This window comes from Oncorhynchus mykiss, chromosome 8 (assembly GCF_013265735.2).
Source record: "Oncorhynchus mykiss isolate Arlee chromosome 8, USDA_OmykA_1.1, whole genome shotgun sequence".
NCBI lineage: Eukaryota > Metazoa > Chordata > Actinopteri > Salmoniformes > Salmonidae > Oncorhynchus > Oncorhynchus mykiss.
Genome location: NC_048572.1, coordinates 83085383 through 83102753, shown reverse-complemented (window position 1 = coordinate 83102753; position 17371 = coordinate 83085383). Strand labels below are relative to the sequence as shown.

The 17371-nt window shown below is 46.1% G+C and overlaps 1 protein-coding gene across 1 annotated transcript in view; it reads left to right on the top strand.

The window, feature by feature from the left end:
- The window catches only part of LOC110530783 (unconventional myosin-IXb), an 86206-nt gene that overhangs the window by 50727 nt on the left and 18108 nt on the right, over window positions 1-17371 (top strand). The window contains exons 7-24 of the mRNA XM_036986889.1: window positions 686-809; window positions 1278-1367; window positions 3180-3296; window positions 4201-4335; window positions 5996-6117; window positions 6383-6524; window positions 7317-7506; window positions 8479-8557; window positions 10451-10537; window positions 12365-12404; window positions 12656-12778; window positions 13001-13081; window positions 13252-13362; window positions 13652-13774; window positions 14026-14175; window positions 14892-15049; window positions 15155-15454; window positions 16166-16345. Coding sequence (XP_036842784.1) covers window positions 686-809; window positions 1278-1367; window positions 3180-3296; window positions 4201-4335; window positions 5996-6117; window positions 6383-6524; window positions 7317-7506; window positions 8479-8557; window positions 10451-10537; window positions 12365-12404; window positions 12656-12778; window positions 13001-13081; window positions 13252-13362; window positions 13652-13774; window positions 14026-14175; window positions 14892-15049; window positions 15155-15454; window positions 16166-16345 — 2352 coding nt within the window. The remainder of the gene's footprint in view (window positions 1-685; window positions 810-1277; window positions 1368-3179; window positions 3297-4200; window positions 4336-5995; window positions 6118-6382; window positions 6525-7316; window positions 7507-8478; window positions 8558-10450; window positions 10538-12364; window positions 12405-12655; window positions 12779-13000; window positions 13082-13251; window positions 13363-13651; window positions 13775-14025; window positions 14176-14891; window positions 15050-15154; window positions 15455-16165; window positions 16346-17371) is intronic.

The window sequence follows — 17371 nt, the reverse complement described above, 5'->3', positions numbered from 1 at the left end:
TTTTCAGGAAATGTGAAGAGTGTTCCCGGGACAGTCTCAGGATCCCGGTTACCCATGTTAATCATTACTAGCCAGTGAGAGCAGTAAATACAATGGTATTGTGTCTTGTATGTTGTTGTGCAGCCTATGCTCTGTAATCCTGGGCACGTATTCACAAAGACTTTCAGAGCAGGACTGCTGATCATTATTATTTAAAAGGCAAAACAGATCGTAGATCAGCGTTCCTACTCTGTCATGCTTTGTAAATATGGGCCCAGGTGTATTGCGCAGCCCAGGTGTATTGCGCAGACCAGGTGTATTGCGCAGCCCAGGTGTATTGCGCAGACCAGGTGTATTGCGCAGACCAGGTGTATTGCGCAGCCCAGGTGTATTGCGCAGCCCAGGTGTATTGCGCAGACCAGGTGTATTGCGCAGCCCAGGTGTATTGCGCAGCCCAGGTGTATTGCGCAGCCCAGGTGTATTGCGCAGCCCAGGTGTATTGCGCAGCCCAGGTGTATTGCGCAGACCAGGTGTATTGCGCAGCCCAGGTGTATTGCGCAGCCCAGGTGTATTGCGCAGCCCAGGTGTATTGCGCAGCCCAGGTGTATTGCGCAGCCCAGGTGTATTGCGCAGCCCAGGTGTTTTGCGCAGCCCAGGTGTATTGCGCAGCCCAGGTGTAAGTGACCTAACTGTGTGTTACTTTTAGGATCTTCTCTGTGCTCTCTGCCATCCTGTACCTGGGCAACGTGACGTACAGCCAATCAGAAGACGGCCAGGGGCTGGAGGCGGGGCCAGCAGATGTCCTCTATACCCTGTCTGACCTCCTGGAGGTAGAGCAATACATCTAGTTATTTTGCTGATGGATTTTGAGTATTGTCTATTTATGACTATTTCAAATTGTCAAATAATTAATTCAGCATTAGCTGTTATTGATACTACATCATGGCGCCTTATTGAATTTGAAAATAAACCATAATCAATCAATATATTTGTCTCGTCTGCTCAAGCTAGAGCAATCAGTCAATCAATATCTTCATTATATCACCTGTTCAAGCTAAAGGACCACCTGTACACAGTCTGCTCTGTTCCTATAGGTCAAACAGCTGACAGTCTGCTCTGTTCCTATAGGTCAAACCGCTGACAGTCTGCTCTGTTCCTATAGGTCAAACAGCTGACAGTCTGCTCTGTTCCTATAGGTCATACCGCTGACAGTCTGCTCTGTTCCTATAGGTCAAACAGCTGACAGTCTGCTCTGTTCCTATAGGTCATACCGCTGACAGTCTGCTCTGTTCCTATAGGTCAAACAGGAGTTGCTGGTGGAGGCTTTGACGAAGAGGAAACTAATGATGGCCAACAACACCGTAGTTCTACACTACACTCTCGATGAGGTAGGGGTTCTAACATCACATGACAGGGGAAACTCCAATCTGTTGCTATAGCTACCACCTGAAGATTTTTGACATGCCATTTAGCAGAGACTTTTATCCAAACTGACTTAGTCATGGGGGATACACTCAGGTCATGTATGGGCAAAGAAACTTGGACTTATGCGGCTCTTGTTGGCTTGGCAGACCTATTTGTGGTGTTATCCTATAGGCCTTAAGTATTTAGATTGTCCTTCCTAGGCTGTAACTATGTTGTTGTTGTTGTTGTTGTCCTTCCTAGGCTGTAACTATGTTGTTGTTGTTGTTGTCCTTCCTAGGCTGTAACTATGTTGTTGTTGTTGTTTTTGTCCTTCCTAGGCTGTAACTATGTTGTTGTTGTTGTTGTCCTTCCTAGGCTGTAACTATGTTGTTGTTGTGGTCTTTCCTAGGCTGTAACTATGTTGTTGTTGTTGTCCTTCCTAGGCTGTAACTATGTTGTTGTTGTCCTTCCTAGGCTGTAACTATGTTGATGTTGTTGTCCTTCCTAGGCTGTAACTATGTTGTTGTTGTTGTCCTTCCTAGGCTGTAACTATGTTGTTGTTGTTGTCCTTCCTAGGCTGTAACTATGTTGTTGTTGTCCTTCCTAGGCTGTAACTATGTTGTTGTTGTCCTTCCTATGCTGTAACTATGTTGTTGTTGTCCTTCCTATGCTGTAACTATGTTGTTGTTCTCCTTCCTAGGCTGTAACTATGTTGTTGTTGTTGTCCTTCCTAGGCTGTAACTATGTTGTTGTTGTTGTCCTTCCTAGGCTGTAACTATGTTGTTGTCCTTCCTAGGCTGTAACTATGTTGTCCTTCCTAGGCTGTAACTATGTTGTTGTCCTTCCTAGGCTGTAACTATGTTGTTGTTGTCCTTCCTAGGCTGTAACTATGTTGTTGTTGTCCTTCCTAGGCTGTAACTATGTTGTTGTTGTCCTTCCTAGGCTGTAACTATGTTGTTGTTGTCCTACCTAGGCTGTAACTATGTTGTTGTTGTCCTTCCTAGGCTGTAACTATGTTGTTGTCCTTCCTAGGCTGTAACTATGTTGTTGTTGTCCTACCTAGGCTGTAACTATGTTGTTGTTGTTGTCCTTCCTAGGCTGTAACTATGTTGTTGTTGTTGTTGTCCTTCCTAGGCTGTAACTATGTTGTTGTTGTCCTTCCTAGGCTGTAACTATGTTGTTGTCCTTCCTATGCTGTAACTATGTTGTTGTTCTCCTTCCTAGGCTGTAACAATGTTGTTGTTGTTGTCCTTCCTAGGCTGTAACTATGTTGTTGTTGTTGTCCTTCCTAGGCTGTAACTATGTTGTTGTCCTTCCTAGGCTGTAACTATGTTGTTGTCCTTCCTAGGCTGTAACTATGTTGTTGTTGTCCTTCCTAGGCTGTAACTATGTTGTTGTCCTTCCTAGGCTGGGCTGTAACTATGTTGTTGTTGTCCTTCCTAGGCTGTAACTATGTTGTTGTTGTCCTTCCTAGGCTGTAACTATGTTGTTGTTGTCCTTCCTAGGCTGTAACTATGTTGTTGTTGTCCTTCCTAGGCTGTAACTATGTTGTTGTTGTTGTCCTTCCTAGGCTGTAACTATGTTGTTGTTGTTGTCCTACCTAGGCTGTAACTATGTTGTTGTTGTTGTCCTTCCTAGGCTGTAACTATGTTGTTGTTGTTGTCCTTCCTAGGCTGTAACTATGTTGTTGTTGTCCTACATAGGCTGTGACTATGTTGTTGTTGTCCCTCCTAGGCTGTAACTATGTTGTTGTTGTCCTTCCTAGGCTGTAACAATGTTATTGTTGTCCTACCTAGGCTGTGACAGCACGGGACTCGATGGCCAAGTCTCTGTACAGCTCTCTGTTTGATTGGATCGTCCTGCACATCAACCACGCTCTGCTCAACAGACGAGACATGGAGGAGGCCGTCTCTGTAAGACAACCATTCACTGTACTAACCCAGAGACAACCCGCCACTGTACTAACCCAGAGACAACCCGTCACTGTACTAACCCAGAGACAACCCGCCACTGTACTAACCCAGAGACAACCCGTCACTGTACAAACTCTAACCCAGAGACAACCCGCCACTGTACTAACCCAGAGACAACCCGCCACTGTACTAACCCAGAGACAACCCGTCACTGTACAAACCCTAACCCAGAGACAACCCGCCACTGTACTAACCCAGAGACAACCCGCCACTGTACTAACCCAGAGACAACCCGTCACTGTACAAACCCTAACCCAGACAACCCGCCACTGTACTGACCCAGAGACAACCCGTCACTGTACTGACCCAGAGACAACCCGTCACTGTACTGACCCAGAGACAACCCGTCACTGTACTGACCCAGAGACAACCCGTCACTGTACTGACCCAGAGACAACCCGTCACTGTACTAACCCAGAGACAACCCGCCACTGTACTAACCCAGAGACAGCCCGTCACTGTACTGACCCAGAGACAACCCGGCACTGTACTGACCCAGAGACAATCCGTCACTGTACTGACCCAGAGACAACCCGACACTGTACTAACCCAGAGACAACCCATCAGTCACTGTACTAACCCCAACCCTAACCTTAACCCTTTCTCTTCACATTCTGTAACGATCACTTCCAGTCAAAACCGCTGCCTCGCCATTTGTTTGACAAACGTTCAATGCAGTTTAAAATAAGGTATTAGTAAGAGAGCGTGGTACAGAAGCACTGCTGTGTGACACACGGCCCAGGAGAGGAGAAAAATCAACACAACGGATTCATGACAGAATTCAGCTCAATCAATTGCATTTCAAATATTAATATTATGAATATTATTGTTTGTTTTGTTCCAGTGTTTGTCTATAGGTATCCTGGATATATTTGGTTTTGAGGACTTCCAGACAAACAGCTTTGAACAGTTCTGTATTAACTACTCCATCGAGAAAGTTCACTATTACTTTCATCAGCACGTCTTCACGCTGGAGCAGGTGAATTCTATACACTACTAGTAAACCCTTTACCACACCCCTTACAGGGTACGTTAATGTAGTCTTTTCCCCTGGGTGATCAATAAAGCATCTATCTATTCAGTCATCCATCCATCTATTCAGTCATCCATCCATCTATTCACTCATCCATCCATTCATCTATTCAGTCATCCATCCATCTATTCAGTCATCCATCCATCTATTCACTCATCCATCCATTCATCTATTCAGTCATCCATCCATCTATTCAGTCATCCATCCATCTATTCACTCATCCATCCATTCATCTATTCAGTCATCCATCCATCTATTCAGTCATCCATCCATCTAGTCAGTCATCCATCCATCTATTCACTCATCCATCCATCTATTCACTCATCCATCCATTCATCTATTCACTCATCCATCCATCCATCTATTCACTCATCCATCCATCCATCTATTCACTCATCCATCCATCCATCCACCCACCCACCCCTTCATTCCTTCACTCATCCATCCATCTATTCAGTCATCCATCCATCTATTCACTCATCCATCCATCTATTCACTCATCCATCCATTCATCTATTCAGTCATCCATCCATCTATTCAGTCATCCATCCATCTATTCAGTCATCCATCCATCTATTCACTCATCCATCCATCTATTCACTCATCCATCCATTCATCTATTCACTCATCCATCCATCCATCTATTCACTCATCCATCCATCCATCTATTCACTCATCCATCCATCCATCCATCCACCCACCCACCCCTTCATTCCTTCATTCATCCATCCATCTATTCACTCATCCATCCACCCACCCCTTCATTCCTTCACTTATCCATCCATCTATTCACTCATCCATCCATCTATTCACTCATCCATCCATCTATTCACTCATCCATCCATCCATCCATCTATTCACTCATCCATCCATCCATCTATTCACTCATCCACCCATCCATCTATTCACTCATCCATCCATCTATTCACTCATCCATCCATCTATTCACTCATCCACCCATCCATCTATTCACTCATCCATCCATCTATTCACTCATCCATCCATCTATTCACTCATCCATCCATCCATCCATCCACCCACCCACCCCTTCATTCCTTCACTCATCCATCCATCCATCCATCTATTCACTCATCCATCCATCCACCCACCCACCCACCCATTCATTCACTCATCCATCCATCCACCCATTCATTCACTCATCCATCCATCCACCCATTCATTCCTTCACTCATCCATCCACCCATTAATTCCTTCAGTCATCCATCCACTCATCCATTCCTTCACTCATCCACCCACCCATCCATCCATCCACCCATTCATCCCTTCAGTCATCCATCCATCCACTCATCCATTCCTTCACTCATCCATCCACTCATCCATCCACCCATCCATCCCTTCAGTCATCCATCCACCCATCCATCCCTTCAGTCATCCATCTACCCATCCATCCCTTCAGTCATCCATCCACTCATCCATTCCTTCACTCATCCATCCACTCATCCACCCATCCATCCATCCCCCCATCCATCCACCCATCCATCCCTTCAGTCATCCATCTACCCATCCATCCCTTCAGTCATCCATCTACCCATCCATCCCTTCAGTCATCCATCCACCCATTCATTTGTTCATCCATGTATTCCAGGAGGAGTACCAGGCAGAAGGGATTAGCTGGAGTCCCATTGACTACAAAGACAACCTGGGCTGTATCCATCTGATCAGCCAGAAACCCACTGGACTGTTCCACATACTGGATGAGGAGAGCAAGTAGGTCTAGAAGGAGGGCCCAGAGTTTTACAAGTCAGGTCACATGGTTGTATCTCAATAGGCTGTAGTTACATCCTCTCCTTGTTTTAAACAATTTTAGCACTGATCTAGAGGAAGTGGACAGGTGAAAAGAAGCTTACTGGTTTGGCTTCCTGTCTAGCTTTTTACCAACCTAGGTATTTACAGTTCAGTGTTGAGTGGAGATTCATTTAACAGTCTGTCCACTGTCCTCTCTCTCTCCCTCTCTCTCTCTCCATGTCCTCAGTCTCTCCCAGTCCACAGACAACACCCTGTTGGAGAAGTTCAAGCAGCTGCATCATGATAACCCATACTTTGTCCCCACCGCGGGGATGGAACCAGCCTTCATCATACAACACTTTACTGGGACCATCAAGTACCAGATTAAGGTAGGGATATAAACCAAGGATGTACATATTCTGTACATTAATATTTATGTCATGTAGTACAGCTCTGTCTACACGTGACACTGCCAACTGCCCTTCTCTTAACCCCCTCCCTCTCTCTCTCTCTCTTCCCCTCCCTCTCACTTTTCCCCTCCCTCTCTCCCCTCTTCCCCCTCTCTCTCCTCCCGTCTTCCCCCTCTCTCTCCTCCCCTCTTCCCCCTCTCTCTCCTCCCCTCTTCCCCCTTTCTCTCCTCCCCTCTTCCCCCTCTCTCTCCTCCCCTCCCCTCTTCCCCCTCTCTCTCCTCCCCTCTTCCTCCTCCCTCTCTCCCCTCTTCCCCCTCCCTCTCTCCTCCCCTCTTCCCCCTCTCTCTCCTCCCCTCTTCCCCCTCTCTCTCCTCCCCTCTTCCCCCTCACTCTCTGTCCTCTTCCCCCTCACTCTCTGTCCTCTTCCCCCTCACTCTCTGTCCTCTTCCCCCTCTCTCTCCTCCCCTCTTCCTCCTCCCTCTCTCCCCTCTTCCCCCTCCCTCTCTCCCCTCTTCCCCCTCCCTCTCTCCTCCCCTCTTCCCCCTCTCTCCTCCCCTCTTCCCCCTCTCTCTCCTCCCCTCTTCCCCCTCTCCTCCCCTCTTCCCCCTCTCTCTCCTCCCCTCTTCCCCCTCTCTCTCCTCTCTCTCTTCCCCCTCTCTCTCTTCCCCCTTTCTCTCCTCCCCTCTTCCCCCCCTCTTCCCCCCCTCCCCCTCTCTTCCCCCCCCCCCCCTCTCTCTTCATTTCTCCTCTTCCTCTCCTCCTCTCTGTCAGGATTTCCGGGAGAAGAACACGGACCACATGCGTCCGGAGATCGTGTCGTTACTACGCAGCAGTCAGCGGGCGTTCATGCGTCAGCTGATCGGGTCAGATCCTGTGGCCTTTTTCCGATGGGGAATCCTCCGATCCACCATACACATCATAGCAGTCTTTAAGGAGGCCGGGCGCCGCCGTGCAGCCGCAGGTACACTACTTTTTAAGGATATTTAGCGCCTCTCCTTAAACTGTCCAATCAGAGCTTTTCAGGGCTTTTCTTCATGACATGAACCAAGCCAGGGAAAAGTCTGGGCCATATTCATTAGTGTATAAGTAGCCTGTAATTGGCCAACAGTTTATTTTTCCTGGTCAGGTTGAGATGTGACTTGCCACACTAACGTATGGAGATGATGACGATAAGATTATTAACATGTTGATGAAGTTGATGATGATGATGAGGATGGTTAACATGATGATGGTGATGATGAGGATGGTTAACATGATGATGATGAGGATGGTTAACATGATGATGAGGATGGTTAACATGATGATGAGGATGGTTAACATGATGATGAGGATGATGGTTAACATGATGATGGTTAACATGATGATGAGGATGATGGTTAACATGATGAGGATGATGGTTAACATGATGATGAAGATGATGGGTAACATGATGATGAGGATGATGGTTAACATGTTGAGGATGATGGTTAACATGATGATGAGGATGATGGTTAACATGATGATGGTTAACATGATGATGAGGATGATGGTTAACATGATGATGAGTTAACATGATGAGGATGATGGTTACCATGTTGAGGATGATGGTTAACATGTTGAGGATGATGGTTAACATGATGAGGATGATGGTTAACATGATGAGGATGATGGTTAACATGATGATGAGGATGATGGTTAACATGATGATGAGGATGATGGTTAACATGATGATGAGGATGATGGTTAACATGATGATGAGGATGATGGTTAACATGATGATGAGGATGATGGTTAACATTATGAGGATGATGGTTAACATGATGAGGATGATGGTTAACATGATGAGGATGATGGTTAACATGATGAGGATGATGGTTAACATGATGAGGATGATGGTTAACATGATGAAGATGATGGTTAACATGGAGAGGCCTGTGTTCTGTGTACTCCACAGCTCTGGTGAAACCCACCTCCTGTCGCATTACAGGGGAACTGAAGAGGAGACCCATCTTGGCTCTACAGAGACTGGCCAGGTAGGAGAGAGTTACCAGTTACCCCCGGGTGGTAAGAGAGACTTACCAGATACCCCAGGGTGGTAGGAGAGACTTACCAGATACCCCAGGGTGGTAGGAGAGACTTGCCAGGTACACCTGGGTGGTAGGAGAGACTTACCAGGTACCCCAGGGTGGTAGGAGAGACCAGGTACCCCAGGGTGGTGGGAGAGACTTACCACATACCCCAGGGTGGAGGGAGAGACTTACCACATACCCCAGGGTGGAGGGAGAGACTTACCACATACCCCAGGGTGGAGGGAGAGACTTACCACATACCCCAGGTTGGAGGGAGAGACTTACCACATACCCCAGGTTGGAGGGAGAGACTTACCAGGTACACCTGGGTGGAGGGAGAGACTTACCAGGTACACCTGGGTGGAGGGAGAGACTTACCAGGTACACCTGGGTGGAGGGAGAGACTTACCAGGTACACCTGGGTGGAGGGAGAGACTTACCAGGTACCCCAGGGTGGTAGGAGAGACCAGATACCCCAGGGTGGAGGGAGAGACTTACCACATACCCCAGGGTGGTGGGAGAGACTTACCACATACCCCAGGTTGGAGGGAGAGACTTACCACATACCCCAGGTTGGAGGAAGAGACTTACCACATACCCCAGGTTGGAGGAAGAGACTTACCACATACCCCAGGTTGGAGGGAGAGACTTACCACATACCCCAGGTTGGAGGGAGAGACTTACCACATACCCCAGGGTGGTGGGAGAGACTTACCACATACCCCAGGGGGGTGGGAGAGACTTACCACATACCCCAGGGGGGTGGGAGAGACTTACCACATACCCCAGGGTGGTAGTAGAGACTTATACCACATACCCCAGGGTGGTAGTAGAGACTTATACCACATATCCCAGGGTGGTAGTAGAGACTTATACCACATACCCCAGGGTGGAGGGAGAGACTTACCACATACCCCAGGGTGGAGGGAGAGACTTATACCACATACCCCAGGGTGGAGGGAGAGACTTATACCACATACCCCAGGGTGGAGGGAGAGACTTATACCACATATCCCAGGGTGGAGGGAGAGACTTATACCACATACCCCAGGGTGGAGGGAGAGACTTATACCACATACCCCAGGGTGGTGGGAGAGACTTACCACATACCCCAGGGTGGTGGGAGAGACTTACCACATACCCCAGGGGGGTGGGAGAGACTTACCACATACCCCAGGGTGGAGGGAGAGACTTATACCACATACCCCAGGGGGGTGGGAGAGACTTACCACATACCCCAGGGTGGAGGGAGAGACTTATACCACATACCCCAGGGTGGAGGGAGAGACTTATACCACATACCCCAGGGTGGTGGGAGAGACTTATACCACATACCCCAGGGTGGTGGGAGAGACTTACCACATACCCCAGGGTGGTGGGAGAGACTTACCACATACCCCAGGGTGGAGGGAGAGACTTATACCACATACCCCAGGGTGGAGGGAGAGACTTATACCACATACCCCAGGGTGGAGGGAGAGACTTATACCACATACCCCAGGGTGGTGGGAGAGACTTACCACATACCCCAGGGTGGTGGGAGAGACTTACCACATACCCCAGGGTGGAGGGAGAGACTTACCACGTACCCCAGGGTGGTGGGAGAGACTTACCACGTACCCCAGGGTGGAGGGAGAGACTTACCACGTACCCCAGGGTGGTGGGAGAGACTTACCACATACCCCAGGGTGGAGGGAGAGACTTACCACGTACCCCAGGGTGGTGGGAGAGACTTACCACGTACCCCAGGGATGGCTAATCCTATCCACAGAGGACTGGTGTGGATGCAGGTTTCTGTTCCAGCCAAGCAGTAACACACCTGATTCAACTAAACTAATCCTTCTTCTCCATCCACAGCTCCCGGCTGGACTTCTCATTTGACCGGTCTGATGACCACCCTCTGGAGGTGTTAGAGGACATTTTCGTCAGCTATGAGAACAGGAAGTAAGTGGGAATGGTGTGAATGCAGGAAGCAGGTTGTTTATGGAATGTTACATACTGTACTGTGTACATTTTGAACTTTTGAATTGTGAGTGTTTCTGGGTAAGTCTCTGAGAGTGATTAGAGCTGTGAGTGTTTCTGGGTAAGTCTCTGAGAGTGATTAGAGCTGTGAGTGTTTCTGGGTAAGTCTCTGAGAGTGATTAGAGCTGTGAGTGTTTCTTGGTAAGTCTCTGAGAGTGATTAGAGCTATAAGTGTTTCTGGGTACGTCTCTGAGAGTGAGTAGAGCTGTGAGGCTTTCTGGGTAAGTCTCTGAGTGTGATTAGAGCTGTGAGTGTTTCTGGGTAAGTCTCTGAATGTGATTAGAGCTGTGAGTGTTTCTGGGTAAGTCTCTGAGAGTGAGTAGAGCTGTGAGGATTTCTGGGTAAGTCTGAGTGCTTTCCACATCTGGATTGTGCAACATTTTTCAAGCTCTGTCAAATTGGTGGTTGATCATTGCTAGACAATTATTTTCTGATTTTTAAGTCAAAACTGTAAATCGACCACTCAGGAACATTCACTGTGTTCTTGGTAAGCAACTCCATTGTAGTTTTGGCCTTGTGTTTTAGGTTATTGTCCTTCTAAAAGGTGAATTAATCTCCCAGTGTCTGGTGGAAAGCCGACTGAACCAGGTTTTCCTCTAGGATTTTGCCTGTGCTTAACTTCATTCCGTTTATTTTTTATCCTGAAAAACTCCCCAGTCCTTAACGATTACAAGCATAACATGATGCAGCCACAACTATGCTTGAAAATATGAAGTTGTGGTACTCAGTAATGTGTTGTATTGGATTTGGCCAAAACATAACACTTTGTATTCAGGACAAATAGTTTATTATTTTGCCAATGTTTTTGCAGTATAACTTTACTGCCTTGTTGTAAACAGGATGCATGTTTTGGAATATTTTGATTCTGTATAGGCTAACTTATTTTCACTCTATCATTTAGGTTAGTATTATGGAGTAACTACAATGTTGTTGATGCATCCTCAGGTTTCTCCTATCACAGCCATTAAATCAAATGTATTTATATATCCCTTCGTACATCAGCTGATATCTCAAAGTGCTGTACAGAAACCCAGCCTAAAACCCCAAACACTTTTAAAGTCACCATTGGCCTCATGGTTTAATCCCTGAACAGTTTCCTTCCTCTCCGGCAACTGAGTTATGAAGAACGCCTGTATCTTTGTAGTGACTGGGTGTATTGATACACCATCCAAGGTGTAATTAATAACTTCACCATGCTCAAAGGGATATTCAATGTCGGCCTCTTTAAAAAATTATATATATATTCTTTATGAGGCACTGAAAAACCACCCTGGTCTTTGTGGTTGAATCTGTGTTTGAAATTCACTACTTGACTGACAGCACCTTAAAGATAATTGTATGTGTGGGGGTACAGAGATGAGGTAGTCATTCAAAATTATTATGTGACTTGTTAAGCAAATTTTTACTGCTGAACTTATTTAGGCTTGCCATCACAAAGGTGTTGAATACTTATTAACTCAAGACATTTCACCTTTTCATTTAAAAAAATAAAATAATTTGTAAACATTTCTATAAACATAATTCCACTTTAACATTATGGAGTGTGTGTGTGTGTGTGTGTGTGTGGCCAGTGACGACAAAACAATCTAAATGTAATCCATTTTTAATTCAGGCTGTAACACAACAAAATGTGTAGAAAGTCCAGGGCTGTGAGTCCTTTCTGAAACCACTATATTCATTGGTCCTTGTCCTCCATCTTTGGCTGTGAAACACAGTTTACCTCCATCTCTCTGTCTTCTCTCCACATAGAAAGACCAAAGGCAGCAAGCGCAAACAGCTCATTCCCAAGGTAATGTATTAGTAGTGGACTTTATCAAAAAGTAATCTATGGGTTTATATTACTGCACTTTTACCTGGGGCCAGGAGTCTTTCCTGGTATGGTTCACGTAGACAGGAAAACCTCATGGCCTTGTCTGTAACCATATTACAACACTATGTCATTGCAGTGCAGGTGTGATTTGATTAATTTGATTCAAATCAAGCTTAATTTATTTTTTGGTTGGTTGGTTGGTTGGTTGTTTGACGTGTGTTGTTCCACAGAATCTGATGAACTCCCGGTCCCTGAAGCACATAGTGGGTCTGACGCGCCACGACCTCACCCCCCGCTCTCTGCTCCACCCACACCCGAGGAAGCAACCGTCCAGCATCAGCGCTCAGTTCCAGGTCTGCTTCCCCAACACAGACACGCAGGCACACTCACACACACACACTCGCACACACACACACACACACACCCCTACCAGCCTGATCAGAATAGAATAGAGTAGTGTTGTGTGTGTGTGTGTATCACTTCAAATCCATTAAAGATCACTAATGGGAGCAGCAAACAGCGAGTGGCGCCTCCGTTAACTCTGCTGTCTGGCGTGATGCAATGTTGTTCTGCAGGCGTCTCTCAATCAGCTGCTGGAGACTGTGGGGAGAGCAGAGCCTTTCTTCATCCACTGTATTCGTTCCAATGCCGAGAAGGTAGGATCACATGTGTGCTCTGTACGTAGGACGATAGTGTTTTACACATTGGTCATTTGGCAGACGCTGATATCCAGAGAGACCTCCGGTCAGTTCTGATGACAGAATTTGTATCACTTTAATGCATTTACTGATGTAACTGTGTGTGTGTGTGTGTGTGTTCCTTATAGAAGGAGATGCTGTTTGACGACGCTCTAGTTTTACAGCAGATGAGGTACACGGGCATGTTGGAGACGGTACGCATCAGGAAGTCTGGCTACAATGCCAAGTTCACCTTTAAGGTAGGATACACCTTCAGCGCTGTACAAATGAATGAGCAAATGTCTAAATCTGACCTAATACATATGAACGGTACCGAACCACTAAATGAGCACAGATACTAAGCCATCAGATCTCTCATGCTGCTGCCGTTCTCTAAAACAAAACTTTTTGAGATTTTGAAAGCTGGATATAAGAGTGTGGATAAAAGCAATCCCCTGATTGTCTAAAAGGTAATGCTTATTGTTTATTGAGTCATTTTGATAAGAGATGGCCATATTAGATGCAGTGATTGATGGTGTGTTGATGTAGGAGTTCCTAGAGAAGTTTAAGGTGTTGCTGCCTAAAGAAGCCACCTCAGCACCGAAGGACATAGCGAACCTGCTACAGAAGATGGGCCTGGGACAGAGCACATACCAGATTGGGAAAACTAAGGTAACACTTCTTGGCCCCATATAAAAACATCATAACACTAATACTAAATAAATGCATTTTATTTGTTATAGCACTTTTTCAAGAACGGAAAGTACTTTACATATCCCAAACGACATCATCATAACGACATCATCATCACAACAACATAACAACATTCAAGTAGCCAAACGGAGAACTGAATAAAATGTTTTTAAAAATCCAACAGTAAAAGGGAAAGGAGTCCAGTGTAAATGTCTTCATCCCTCCCCCAGGTGTTCCTAAAGGAGAGGGAGAGGCAGCATCTGCAGGACACCCTGAACAAGGAAGTGATGCGTCACATCGTCATCCTCCAGCGCTGGTTCAGGGCCTGTCTGATCAGGAGACACTTCCTCTGCAAGAAAGATGCTGCCATCAGAATACAGGTTGGTACCTATGTGGTAGAGACATGATCAATCATGTAGCTATGGAAACCATGGTCATACAGGAAGCTATGGAAACCATGGTCATACAGGTAGCTATGGAAACCATGATCATACTGGTAGCTATGGAAACCATGGTCATACAGGAAGCTATGGAAACCATGGTCATACAGGTAGCTATGGAAACCATGATCATACAGGTAGCTATGGAAACCATGGTCATACAGGAAGCTATGGAAAACATGGTCATACAGGTAGCTATGGAAACCATGATCATACAGGTAGCTATGGAAACCATGGTCATACAGGAAGCTATGGAAACCATGGTCATACAGGTAGTTATGGAAACCATGATCATACAGGTAGCTATGGAAACCATGGTCATACAGGAAGCTATGGAAACCATGGTCATACAGGTAGCTATGGAAACCATGATCATACAGGTAGCTATGGAAACCATGGTCATACAGGAAGCTATGGAAACCATGATCATACAGGTTTGCTTTAAACCACAACAATGTGTACAGGGCCTATCCCAGGTCTAGTAAAATAGTATTGTATTTGGGTATTTCCAGAGAGCGCTGTATGATAAATTCTCCCTGGGTTATGTCCCTGTGTGATAGGGTAAGATTCATGTTTTTTGTACAATGGTGCAACTATTGTGTCCTAGCTGAATTTACCTACAGAGACAATAAAGTTGATCTCATCTTCTCCGCTAGCGATGTTGGCTGGCGTTCCGAGCGGACAACAGGTGCCTTGCGGCCACAGTGATCCAGGCGGCATGGAGAGGTTCTCAGGAGAGGACAGACTACTTGAGAATGAGGAACAGCGTCAAGAAAATGCAGGCACTGATCAGGAACAAACAAGGTCCAAACAGGTACTAAGACTATGTATTTGTCTAACTTACTAATGGACAATAAAAGTTGTAGAACTTTAAACTTCAGGGCCCTGAGTTTTTTAACTGACCAGGACAAATGTCTAGCCCTACTTCTAGCACTAAGGCTGAGGGAGAGAAGCCTGCCACGCCTCCCCAGCTCCCTCCCAAAACGCAGCCCAAGCATCAGTACCAAACCCAGCACCAGAGAAACCTGGAGAGGACGAAGCTGAGGAGGAGGCAGCACAGTGAGGAACACAGTCCCAACAGAAGCCCCGAGACAGGCCCAGAAGTCAATGGACAGAAGGCCGCCCAGAGGAACACAGAGACGGAGAAGAGAGAGGGAAGAGGCTCTCCACCTCCCCTCAACAGACCTCTCTCCTTCCCGCTAGACGCCAAGGCTGGCAGGTACTGTATGTTACACTCCCATTCCTCACCTCTCTCCCGCTCACCCCATTCTTCACCACTTACCTCTCCACTGTGGTAGCTGATGTGTGGTGAGCTTTCAGGCACTAGCATTCTTACTTTAATACCAACGCACCTGTAGCATACACTATTTGACATGAAGGATATTTTAAGAGCGCAGACAGCCACTCATCATTTCTAGAGCTGTAAGGCACAAAATGGCTGCCATGGCATCATTCAGGTGGGTGTCGGCTACGTATTGGTAGAGGATGAATGAGCTCTCATCCCCACCACCAATACAATGTAAAGAGCTTTGATCACCTGCTGGAAAAGTGGTATATAAATTATATTATTACACAATGTAAACTGAATGCTGATTGGCTGACAGCCATGGTATACCCACGGGTATGACAAAACATTTATTTGTATCTGCTCTAATTATATTGATAACCAGTTTATAATAGCAATAAGGCACCTCAGGGGTTTGTGTTATATGGCTAATATACCATGGCACTCTGTGTTGTGTCGTGCTAAGATCGGCCCTTAGCCGTGGTATATTGGACATATACTACACCCTCTTGGGTCTTACTGCTTAAATGTAAAGAGCTTTGAGCACCTGCCGGAAAAGTGGTATAAAAATGTATTATTATACAATGTAAAGTGCTTTGCTAGGTGGAAAAGCACTATAAAAATCCATCTGATGTTTTTTAACAGGGATGGAGAGGGGGAGTCAACCAGCCCCTCCCATCACACAGGCTCACTGAAGGGCTGCTCCACCTTGGAGGACAGTAAGGAGCGTGCTGAGGGATGGAATGTGAGCAGGAGGGAGGGAGGACACCAGGAAGACTCCCGCGCTGAGGTCCAGCGACCCAGGAATATGGAGGGGTTGATGCGGTATGTTATGTCATGTTACGATAACGATATGTCATGTTATGATAACGATATGTCATGTTACGATAATGATATGTCATGTTAGGATAATGATATGGCATGTTATGATAATGATGTCATGTTACGATAATGATATGGCATGTTATGATAATGATATGTCACGTTACGATAATGATATGCCGTGATACGATAATGATATGCCATGATACGCCAATGATATGTCATGTTACGATAATGATATGTCATGTTATGATAATGATACGATAATGATATGTCATGATACGATAATGATATGTCACGTTACGATAATGATATGTCATGATACAATAATGATATGTCATGTCACGATAATGATATGTCCAGTGGTGTAGCGGAAAGAGTAAACGTGATTTACATACTTTAAAAAAAAAAATGTTTACCCAGCTTTTGCGGAAATCGTCTTTGCCAGTACAGCGAGCGGTGCTTTATTCACTGCGATCAGCGTTTACCCACCTGTTTTCTTACCACTACGTCACTGGTTATGTCATGTCTTAGTATTTCTCTTAACTCTACCTGTTAGGACCTTTTCAATGTCCTCTTGATATGAACTTGAATAAGTAGCCAGATATACTCTCATTGGCCAGTTTATTAGGTACACCCAACTAGTACCGGATCGGGACCCCCTTTTGCCTCCAGAACAGTCTGAATTCTTTGGGGAATGGAAATGTTGCTCAATTGGTATCAAGGAACCTAACGTGTGCCATGGAAACATTCTCCACACCATTACACCACCAGCCTGTACCGTTGACACCAGGCAGGATGTGGTCATGGACTCGTGCTGCTTACGCCAAATCCTGACTCTGCCATCAGCATGACTCAACAGGAACTGGGATTCATCAGACAATGTTTTTCCACTCCTCAATTGTCCATTGGTGGTGTTTCTGTGCCCACTGGAGCAGCTTCTTCTTGTTTTTAGCTGATAGGAGTGGAACCTGATGTGGTCGTCTGCTGCAAATAGCCAATCCGTGACAAGGACCGACAAGTTGTGTG